The sequence below is a fragment of the Perissodus microlepis genome, chromosome 6 (genome assembly GCF_051167445.1).
Source record: "Perissodus microlepis isolate ML-2025 ecotype Zambia chromosome 6, ASM5116744v1, whole genome shotgun sequence".
NCBI lineage: Eukaryota > Metazoa > Chordata > Actinopteri > Cichliformes > Cichlidae > Perissodus > Perissodus microlepis.
Genome location: NC_140466.1, coordinates 4,282,336 through 4,294,511, shown reverse-complemented (window position 1 = coordinate 4,294,511; position 12,176 = coordinate 4,282,336). Strand labels below are relative to the sequence as shown.

The 12,176-nt window shown below is 40.5% G+C and overlaps 1 protein-coding gene across 4 annotated transcripts in view; it reads left to right on the top strand.

Annotated features, from left to right (window-relative positions):
- Positions 1–5,367: 5,367 nt before the first annotated feature.
- rptor (regulatory associated protein of MTOR, complex 1) overlaps positions 5,368–12,176 on the top strand; it is a 195,400-nt gene continuing 188,591 nt past the window's right edge. For 3 of the 4 annotated variants that reach the window (XM_084930273.1, XM_084930272.1, XM_084930270.1), the window contains exons 1-2: positions 5,368–5,837; positions 7,593–7,767. In XM_084930273.1, the coding sequence (XP_084786399.1) occupies positions 7,600–7,767 (168 nt within the window). In that variant the 5' untranslated portion in view covers positions 5,368–5,837; positions 7,593–7,599. Of the gene's footprint in view, positions 5,838–7,589; positions 7,768–12,176 lie in introns of all 4 variants that reach the window. The other variant, XM_084930271.1, reaches the window with a different exon arrangement.

Genomic DNA, 12,176 nt, shown 5'->3' with positions numbered 1-12,176 from the left:
ATAGAGAAGTGGACCAAGGCAGCTGCTTTGGGGTAGACCACAGTTCATTTCACAGCCCTCCGAGAAATAACCATTATAATAAACCTTTTGCCTTCTTCCAGACAAATAACTTTCCATCCAGCACAAAGCAGCTGGTGAAAATCCATAACATTTTAGTTTATCTATCAAAAGATCATGATTTATCAAATCAAATGCAGCACTAAAATCCAAAAATACCACCCCGGCCAAATTCCCATTATCTAGATATTTATACCAGTTATCTGTCATGTGAATGAGAGCTGAACTGGTGGAATAACCAGATTTGTAAGCATGTTGAAACTGAGTGAGTAACTGATTTTCTGTTAGGTAATGTTGAATTTGTTCATAGACAATCCTCTCCATAATTTTACTTAGAACGGGGAGTAGACTAATAGGTCTGCTATTGACACCATTAAAAACGTCATTCTTGTTTTTAGGAATGGGAATTATTTTCGATTCTTTCCACTGCAATATGTCAGCTTCGCCTGGGTTAAAATCAGAACCCAAGAGGTCAAGTCCTTCACTTGATGTGTTTTTCCACTGAGTGGATAAAAACATCAAGTTCACCACAGAGGATACAAAGGAAAAGGTTACCATTTCTGGAATGTGCTGTGTTCATTTATATAGGGTGGAAGCCTCAACAATGAAGTTTACCTGAACTCCACACACAGAGACTGATGCCAGCTCTTTCACTCCCGGCACCCAGTGGAACACAAAAAATTAAAGAAATGTCAGATAACAACCAGGGAGAAAAATACCAACAGACAAAACAACATTGCAGATTTGTTAGAGAAACTCAGAAGAATTTTCTCCAAGCATGACATTTCAGTACACTTCAAACCCAGCAACACCCTCAAACAAAAACTGTTTCATCCCAAGGACAAAGCATCCAAACAAAAGCTCAACAAGCTCGTATACGGTGCAGTGCAGTAAGGAGAGCTCTGACCTCTAAACAGGAGATACCAAACATCCACTCCACAAAATATGGCACAACACAGATGAGCAGAACAAGACTCAGCTGTACATCTGCAGTAAAGGACAAAGGTCACTCTTTTGATGATGCCAAAGTTCACATTTTGGGCCGAGAAGGAAGTCTGTTGGAGAGAAGAGTAAATGAGGCCATCTGTGCTCGCTGTGAACGACTATCGTTGAGCAGAAATGTGGGCTTACGACACCAGCTCTCAGCTACCTACAACACAGTCAGAGAGCCCCAGACATTTCAACCCCCATTCACAGCTTGTGTCATGTAACCTCATTAGCTCATATAATGCTGGGGAGGAGCAATGTCTCACAGTGGTTTCACCTGTCAGGCCCAGTGATGGCAATAATCGCCTTTTTTACACCTCAGCTCGCATCACAACTCACATGATGAATAGGAGTGTAACGACCCTTAGAATCACCTCCAAAGTAGATAGCCCCCCTCTAAGGGTTTATTATCTGGGACTTTCCACCAGTTGTTACAGAACAGAAGATGCGTCTTTGATGAAAACCTAAAAAGGTCCAGCTGCCTTATTTCTGAGTTCTCGAAATCACCTGGATAACCAAGAACGTACACACAGAACTAATCTCTAAGTCAAACTAATATTTCAAAGGCACACTGCAGGGAAGCTTATTGATACAAGTAATTAAATATTAAGGAAAATGATTGAAAAACATGACTTTACAGCATTGATCAACAACTTCTTACAAATAACGAAACATTTACTTTTCATCCATCATATCTTGACTGTGACATCAATAACTCAGCAATTTGTGTAAAAACTGGAACTTTGAAATATTCTCCTGAGCCGAGTTATTATTTATGTGAATTTTCACAGTTGACTTAATTTTTTCAATTGTGATTCTGAGACCAACCTAATGAAAAATAACAGAACTAACAAAGGTAACAGATTTTAACAAGTGCTGATTTACATTACATGAGATGTGGCATTTGTATGCTTAAACTGCCTTCAGTTTAGAAGACCGTGTGATCAGAAGTTTGACGCAAACGTCCAGAAAGCGTCAGTCATCATAAAATGCTGCAATAAATGGGCAACCTGCAGTATTCAATGGGAGAAACCTAATAATTATGAATTGCAATAGTCAAGCCTAGAAATAATAAATACATGAACTATTTTTTCAGCATCACTCTGAGACTGTTTCTAATTTTAGAGATATAAGCATTGAAGGACATATCCTGGTCGAAAATGTGTGGCCAGCATCTGGTTAGACACCATGTTATGGATATGTAGCTTATGTATGACCACCAGTTTGCTATACTGGTTTAAAAAGCACAGCTAAAGCCAGTCTAAATGGCTGGGTTTGGGCACATTTATGACTTACATATAACACAACACTCCTTATGAACTAGCTTAAGATTCAGTTAATCTGAATCGCCCAAATACACAGTACAGAAATCCAAATTTAATTTGAGACCAGTCACCAAGTAAATTGATTCGACCACTTCACTCCAGTATGGTTGGATTATTGGGCATTTCCAAAATATATGAAAATGATCTGCCATGTTTTCCCCACAGTTTCTCCAGCAGTATCCATCTGTCAGTTGACGTTTTTGTTTGTATTTTATTTTGGGTGTGATGTGCACATTTTCAGGTTAAATAAATCTCTCATTTACAAACATCTTCTTGATTTTGCTCCAGATTTTTGGTCTGGTTTATTCTTTCTGCTTTAATTATTCTTGAAATGTGTCTCAAACTGCACCAGATTCCCTTTGTGGCACACTGAGTTGATTGGGGATAATATAGTGAGGCATACACATGTGCACATAAAAGTCCTGCCTGCAATCCACGCTGCTTATCGGGGTAATATCAGTGCAATGAAACCCAAAGAACTCTCTGCAGATCTGTGTGGTTATACTGTGGTGAGGCAGAGATCAGACCAAGGGTAGAAAATCATTTCTAAAGGTTTGAGTGTTCTGGGGAGAATATGGTCTAAATATTTATGAAATGGAAGACATTTGAAACCATCTGGACCTTTCTGAGAGTTGGCTGTTGGGACAAGCTGAGTAAACAAGCAAGTAGAAAGTTGACCAAGAAATCAGCCTGCCAAAAGGATGAGCATCCCAACAGCTCACTGTCAGTCACTTTTACAGCAGTCAGACAGAAGCAAGTTTTAGTCTCTCAGAAATTGTCAGACTGCTTTCAGTTAGTAGTTCATACTTTCCATCCAGTTTGGTAACACTTGAAAGGGAGATTGGGATAATAATAATAATAATAATGGATTGCATTTATATAGCGCTTTTCAAGGCACCCAAAGCGCTTTACAATACCACTATTCATTCACTCTCACATTCACACACTGGTGGAGGCAGCTACAGTTGTAGCCACAGCTGCCCTGGGGCAGACTGACAGAAGCGAGGCTACCATATCACGGCAACACCAGTAGGCGGTAGGGTAAAGTGTCTTGCCCAAGGACACAACGACCAGGCCAGAGAACCTTACAGTATGTTAATAAAATCTATGCATGTAAACTTCACACAGAAAGGCTCCAGCTTTTCAGCTGGCCAGCTGTTTAAAAGCAGGTGTGGGATGACAGTGGGATAACCATTGCGCCACTGTGTGTGGATTCTCTCAGACATACATGTAAGGTTAACAGGTGATTCTAAATTCCCCTCAGGTGTGAGTGTGAGTTATTGCCTTTTTTCTGTTCCTCTCCACGTTGTATGCCACGTCTTAGCTTATGACAGTGGGGATGGGCTTTGGCCACCCATGACTCAGAATTGGATGAGTGGTTTAAAAAATGGATAATATGGTTACTGGAACCCTGTAGATTTCAGTGGTTGGTGCTATTTCCCCACAGTAAGAGGGCTCTAAGACTGAGGATTTTATTTGTACAGAGTTTCCATGTTTTCAAACTGTGACTAAATGGGTTTTCTCCAGGTGCTCTGGTTTCCTCTCACAGTCCAAAAACATGCCTGTTAGGTTAGTTGATTATTCTAACTTGTGTGCATGTGACTGGTAATTTAAAGCACACTGGGTGATTATTAAGCAAGATAACTGCTGTATAAATGTCAGTCTATTTTAATAGTATTGACGTCCTACTCATACAACAAGTCAGTTGATTGTATAAATATTGAATGGCTTGTGGTGTAACAACTAAATTAATGTTAGCTGGCACTGATTAAAAAAATAATGACATTTAGCAAATGTCCCCTTAAGTGACAGCAAAATATCCTGAAATAGTTTCACAATTAAAACAAATACTTTGGTGTTTAGGATGAAAGGAAGGAAGGATCCATGTCAGTGCTTTTCCCCACTATCGCTGAATAAATAAGGCCACAAACCTGTGTAAGTGTATTCTTTTTTTTTTGTTAAACCTTTTCCCTTTAATAAGGAAAAATAAGGACATTTGGTACAAAAATAAGGACCAGATTCACCGGTGCTTGTTAAGTACACCCCTTCAACTGTTTATGAACACAAATATCTAATCAACCAATCGCATGGCAGCAATTCAATACATTTAAGCCTACTGGAAATAATTGGTGGAGCTGTGGTGAGACGTATTTAACCACGCATGTGGTACATGTTATTTCTGTAAGCTAATAACCAAGCTGATAACATCACTACCTATTTGGGATTTTATGAAGTCATATTTTAATATAAATTTGTTACTACAAACTACATTAAACGGGTAGTTGGGGGAAAAAAGTCCTTGTTTCCAGACCTCCGTTCTCATTTTAAAAATAACAAAGCACCTTTTCTTAAATAATGAGATTTGTTTTCTCAAATGACGTTGTAAAGCACTTTGCCAAGCTGAAGTTTTTTCTTTCTTTCTTTGACCTTTACTGTAAATTGAAGATGCAGAACATAAAGTTCAATACTTATAAAAAATACTACAATTAAATTCAAGGGAAAAATGTCAGGAGAAGAAAGAAAACCAAAACCATAATAACCTCGTTTTCTTAATTCCAAAGCACCTTTTCCTAAACAGAGGGACTTGTCCCTCCAAAGGAAGCAGCAAAGCAAACCACCTTGTCAAGCTAAAGTAATCTGGTGACAGAGCAACATACGGGAAAAAGTCATAAAAATTATATGTAAGAATTACTAAAATTCGATCTAAGAAACCCCCCCCCCACAAAAATGGCCATTATCATTTTTTAAAAAAGCATTTACAAAATCGTAAATGCTTTTTGGAGGAAAAAAGGTTTTGCGTCGGTAAATGTACACTTACGCTAAAACTGCAAGAACTACAAAGACTTCAGTTACAACCTTTTCATTAGTTACAACCTTCGTGCAAGGACAGCTCAAAGCCACTTTCTCGTGCGGGTTTCAAAAGCTTCAGGCTGACGTGAGTACGTGTGTTTATATTTTGGTGAGTGACGCCAGGAACAACAGCTGTGACGTTTCACGACAGCTTCGCCGCCCCAACAGTGCATTCTGGGTTCAACCCAAGATGGCTGCGCCCTTGCAGAAGTGCTGAAGAAGTGCCTCTTCTGAGAAATTCCCGGAATTATTTGAGATTTCCTCGAAGACCGTCGCTCGGAGCCGACTACCAGGGCCGCTGGTACGTAGAAGGAGTCCACGCGAGCCCAGTCATTGATAAGTGCGGCCGCCGTTACGTGTGGCTGTGGCAGACTGTCCGTGTGAAGATGGGCCTCGCCTGCAGCCCCTTCCCATAGCGAAGAGCCGTGGGGAGAGGAGCCGCAGATTCCCCTGCAAACACGCGCCCGTGCAGCTCGGATTTGACGGCTTTGACTTACTCTACAGGCTCTGGACGCTGCCCTACAATTTGCTGACCAGGATTGTGTGTGCGACCGTGTCTGTCATTGTCCGGAGAAAGAGAGCTTCCACAGCCCGGGCTGATAATCCCACCGCACCAAGGTCTGCATCTGCACGCTTCGCTGACACTCTAGGTGCCTTTTCTGCACATTTGATCGGTCTCCTTATCCCTGTCACGCGTGTGTGGTTTCAGAGACTCGCTTTAAAAAGGCTTTAAGTGAATATTACTGGCCTCGGTGCAGTCTGACACCTGACAGCAGCAGAGCTGTTACATTAGCCGCGCTAGTTTAGCTTAGCTAGCTGGACTGGACTGAGCCTGCTGCTCGCCAGCATCCGTGCAGCCAAGTTTAACACAGCTGGGCCGTTTTAGCACGAATGCAGAGGCAAAGATAAAAACCCATCGACCCCCTGTCCCGTGGCTCCAGCTGTAGAGCTGAAACATCTCTACAGCTGTTGCTTTACTACAGAGTCAGGCAGCTAGCCTGTTCAAATAAAGTGGAGGAAGCCAGATGTGAGTGTGTTTGGTTTCAGTTGCTGTTGTGGGTTTCATTCAAACAGGATTCACAGCAGCAGATTCACATGGCATAACAATGACTCATAACCACCATCCCATGACTTAAAGGGCATAAAGTGGAAAAGTCAGCTGCCAGTGTTGATAATCAGATTATTATCTGAGTGTAGAAACAGTCTGCTTGGTATAGCCCATAACAACAGTACAAGGAGGGATGGAGCTGTTCTTACTTTATCGGACAGTAGCAGCCTGATGATGACCAAGCCTTTGGGGGGCTTTTGGTGTTCCCATTGTTTACAACTGAAGATAGATTTTTTCAATCCAAGTTACAGAATGGACAGTGCAGAGGTCAGCAAACGGCAACAACGGTTTGAATGTGCTGGCCGACCCTGGTCCACACAGCGTGTGGACATTGTATGTATTCTTGTGCCTACATGGGTTTCTTCTGGGTACTGTGGCTTCTTCCCACAATGCTTGTTAAGTGTTTTAGTAATTATAAATTGACTGTGTTAGCCCTGCTTTCTAATGCCAGCTTGGATAAGCCCTCACCAATCCTGTATAGGAAGCATTTAAGAGGACGGAACTTTATCAGATGGTTGGTGATCCATATTGACAAAGCAGATTTTGGCCCAAAAGAAATGGCTTGTATCTGTGATGGTAGCATGGCCAAGAGGGACAAACATATCCAATAATGTACAAACAGGGACGGCTGCCTCTCAGGTCACGTCTTCATCCTGTAGAGCTTCAACAGCTGCACAAAGAGACGTGGATCGATGTCATGATGCTTAATTTTTTTATACTTGTGCTAAGATAATATAATGAAACGTTTTATTACTGAAAAAGGAAGCAAAAGTTCTTTTACATGTTGTTTAAACACTGAAGACATTTGAATGAATAAATTCATCTAAATCTGGATCTAAGTCTCGAGCTCTCTGAACAGGCAGTTATCTGACAGTGCGCTTTTATTGCTGTTTAAATTTTCCTATGAATATCTCAGTTGGTAACCAAAAATGTATTTAGGGATGCTTACATCTGTTGTGTATATATTCTGTTTTTACTTTCTTTATTTATTATTTATCATCCATTACTTAATAAAATAGCTGCACAGTATGTTTTGATTAGCAAATTTAGCACATTTGGCTGCATCTGGACTGGAAATGTCTCCAAATTATGTTTTAAGATTTTTATTTATTTATTTATTTTTGAGACTAATGTCAATATCGACTATATGCAGCAATTAAATGGCTAAAGTGAGCCTGCCAATCTTTTTGTGGATACCCAGTAGCTACAGCCAAAGACACTTCAAAATCAAACCAGTGACATTAACATGAGCGCTCTCCCAGCAGGGCCCTGATGAAAATGGACACAGACTTGCTTCATTCACCGGCTGTGGGCCTCGCTGAGGAAGAGGAGGCCGATATGAATGACTGGAAACTTCCCTTGGCCTTCATGAAGAAGAGGCACTCAGAGAAGATTGAGGGCTCCAAGGCCCTGGCGCAGAGCTGGCGGATGAAGGACAGGGTAATTTCTCTTCTCATCCATGTACAGGAGTAAATCAAGAGCCTGAGGATGTTTCCTGTGTGAGCTCTGCTTTGAGGTCACATAGGCTGTTTTTCCTTTTATCTCAGCTCATAGCGACTTGTATAGCTGCATTTTCATGCTCATATATCTGATGGGACTGTGTCAGTTTTAAGCGGGAACCAATAAAACAGTAAATCTAAGATTGTTGATTTAATTTAATGAGTTTTGATGCTTTAGATGTAGCTTTAGAAAGACTGTTATTTTTAAAAGATAAATATTATAGTATGTTTTTTTTCCCCCTCTAATCAGCAGTTCCCACAAAAAGATCAAACTCTGATACCATCTTTCATGTAATGTATTGATTGAGCATTAATCTTTATCCTAGAAGGATTTCTTGTGGTTTGTAACTACAGCAGAAAATTCCTGCTTTATAGGACAGGGTGGGTCAAATGGTTATCCACGGGGCCAGTTCTCAAAAATTCAACTCATTAAAAAGACAAATCAAACTCCTTGATGCTACACGCTGTGCTTCAAGAGCTTATCAGTCTTTAAACAGCAGCAAATCACTGGCTACCCTCGTCTTTATTACACTGCCAATTCATTTCATCCTGCTTGATTACCAGCTACCAATGCTACGCTTTCAGGGGGAACCTCAAAGGGTTTCCCACATGAATGGTCACCGTGTGTTTCAGTCCCCATAAAGCTGCTGTTTGATCCACTGCAGTGCTACCAACCTGATTATTTTATTGCCTCACGGCTACAGAGCACTGCTATTATAATGATGGCAAATGTCACTTAGTTGTACATAACCCTCAGAAACTCTGCACTGATTGTAGAAATTCACCCAGATGAAAATTTAAAACTTCGCTGCTGTTAGGACATGAGTTGAATTACTCCGCAGTGCCCGCTGAGGTGTCAAGCTGCAGGGAAATGAAGGCATCATTAAATGTGGAGCTGCTATTGATTTAAAAGAGGTAATATGGGCTAGCTGAAATGGACATTCCTATCAGGAAGTCATGCTAAATCAACCGTGTTAAATCTTTCATTGCTCAGAGCATTTTCAGGCCCTCCGTCCTCATTTGTAAACTTGGAAGAAGAATGTGTCCTTTCACATGTCTGGGCTACGAGAGCTTTATTTGTGTGTCTTATGCAGAACAGAATTTAGCTTTGAATTTGACTCTAGCCTGGGGATTGGGAATTCAGAATGCATTTGAATGTTTTTTTTTTATTTTCTGAAAAACATGATTAAGATATCAATGTCGATTGTACGCAGTATGTGAAAGTTGGTTGAAGCCATTTTGAAGTCATCTTCTGGTTCGTAGATTGTCCATCTGTCCATTTTTGTTTCCTTTTGAGCAAGAAGTGACCGTATGTAGATGAGACAGCAAGTTCTAAGTTTCTGGCTCAGCCTAGATACACAGATACCTGCTAATTAGTTCTAAATCATCAGTTCTAGAAGAACTACTATTTAATCAACTGAAGTGGAACAGCAGATTGCTTGGAAGCTTTGTACCACATGGAATCCCATGTTATTTGTCAGATAATTTCATTAAACATACTCTGGGCACAACAGCACAGTTATGGTTGAGAGGTCAGTGACTCTGGTTATGTGAGGTGAATCCTAGCAGATGCTGACTGGCGACCTGCTGAAAAAAAACTGTTGTAATTGTCTCCATGTAGGTTGTAACAATTTTGTAACAATTTTTATAACTTGATACTGAACCATGTATTTAATGCTGTAAAGTTGTGTTAATATGGGAGTCTATGCAGATTGGCTCACTTTTGGACCAGGCCTCAAGTGGCCATTAGTAGAACTGCAATTTCTGGCAGTTGGCTTCAGGTCAGTGAAGGTGAAGCATAGCAGGCAGTAGGACTGTTCGATATAACGATATTTATCGGATGACGATATTAAAAACGTCTATCGTTTCATTTTACGCTATCGTTTGTTTCGTGGTGTCGCAAAATAAACTGTTTATGGCAATATTTTTTTCATTGTTTTGATGGTCACTGTAGTGGCTATATTAATTTCTTAAAGTTCTCTCTTTCTCTTATATTTAATATAACCAGACTACGGACGGACAAGCGCCTGTTTTTATGGGTTGTCGTTAGCAACAACAACGGTAAAACCATTGCATGTCCCCTTGTTTATTTTCCACATAAACCTTTCACAATAAAGCTCAAGATCCTGTTGAGAATTTTCAAAATAAACTGAATCACGTGAAAAAGTATGCAGAGTATTGACGGATGAGAAGCAAAAAAAGAGCCGCCAGGTGGTAAAAAATAAACCTTAGACTCAAATGTTAGAACAGGCTTTTCCCCGCTGCACGCCGTATAATAAATACTCACAAAGAAAACGGCGGCCGTTACAACTTATGTCTAAAAATGTGTAGTTTCATGCATTGGTTAAAACACTCGACTCCAGCTACACAATGCCCAGCTGGAAACACTTCACCTATCCGAGATTCACAGAATTTACAGAAAATATTAAATTTTTTGTGATTTATATCGTTATCGGACGATAGATGTTTTATATCGGGATATGAGATTTTGGTCATATCGCACAGCCCTAGCAGGCAGCTATCAACTACACCCGCCTGTGTCGGCACTCGCAGAGCACACTCAACGCACACGCAAAACTGAAATTTGTGTGTGTCAGAAATCGTAACCTTGTCAGAAGTGACATGAACATGAATGCTAACATTTTAAAAGGCAGCAGAAACAGCAAATCCTCTGCTGTGGACACATTGGTGAGAAAACGTGGTGTTGAATACACCACCATTTCCATTATAATAACAATAAATAAAAGGTCCAGTGCAGTGAGAGCGGACGGACACCTAACTTTAAGTCCTAAGGGATAAAAGTTTGCTTTGCAGGATAGAATCTGTGGAAACTGATTCGCTCTTGGAGCCAGCCTCAAGTGGCCAACAGATGAACTGTAGTTGTTGGCACTTGAACTTCCTTTTACAGCCTGGGATGCTGCTGATTGCTGCTAGTGTACATTAGCCAGTTTTGTTTAATTCTGTTTATTTTTCTGATCTTAGAGCAGAATCATAAAGGACACAGATGAGGCTGTAGTGCTTCTTAGGTTCATTTTACCAGTGAGTTTTGCATTCGTCAGAATTTTTATCTAGTTGATTGATGGTGATGATGGAGTTCTGATAATGTGGAGTGCTTTAGTAGAAACCCTTTAATGACATGAAGGTTTAGACCTGCAGCTTCACATACTTTGGCCTCTGGTAGTTGAGACCACATGTAGTGCTTTGGCTGATTTAAGGTGACTGACAGTATCGATAGGAGTTTGCTTAGAGAACAAGTTGGTCAGCAAAAAGTTAAGGCTGGCAACAGAGGCATGCTGTGAGAAGGCTTTTAAAAAAACCTCTTTCTGCACTTTGGGGAAGAAAGTTCATGATTTAGTTCAATTTTAATAACATTGTGTTAAATGTCTGGGCATTTTACATCTTAAAATCAAGACCAAAGCGTATTATAGAGAAGAAAAAGGCAAATGACTCTAACATAGGTCAGTCAGACGTCTTGTTCTGTAAGACACATTGAGTTGACTCGGTATGGTGACAGGTAACCTGCACCATTACTAGGCTTATTGGTTCAAATTGTATGTTTAGTCCGCTGTTGGGTCAGTCACAGCTTTTGAGTCATCTGTGTGTTTGCAGTCATCTGCAGCCACTCGGAGCAAAGCAGGATTGTGTGTACAGCTGCTGAACCTACCAAGTAAAATTACAATAACGGCTATCAGATATCCTGTAAGAACGCTTGTACAGTACAGGGCAAAGTCAGGTGACGAGCAGCTGACTTTAACTAATAAAGCGCCATGTCATTTTTGATCAGAAAGCATGTCGTGGTAGTAGTTAGGTTGGTGGAAGGATCACATTTCTTTTATCGAGCTGTCAGACCTGAAGTCGAGCATTTAGTCTGACCGAGCGTTAATGAGCGGGGTTAGGTTTGCAGTGATTTTTTTTTCTTTCTTTTTTTTTTTCAAGGGTTTGATTGACTCCCATCGATAAACTGAAAAACCTAAACTAGTGCTGTCAGCACTTTCATATCTATTTTTGTCCCTCCCCTCCCCCACAGTGAACAGAGAGCATGAAACCTTTATCTTGATGGCACAAAAACCTGAACATCCACCTGTAGAGATAATGGATTGCAGTGCAGGGCGTTATTGATTCTCAGGATGTACACTTATTTTTAGCCCAATAGTTTCCAAACATCAGCTGACACTGACCATTTTAACAGATGTCCAGAATGAGAAGAGGAAAAACAGTCACACTTGGTATGACTGTATTAAGAATCAGCATTTTAAACAAAATAGTGCTTCATATTTGCTGACTGCATTTTGACTTCATTAGCTTTCAAGTGACTGAATAGTTGTGGTAGACTTGTTACGCTAGCTTTAG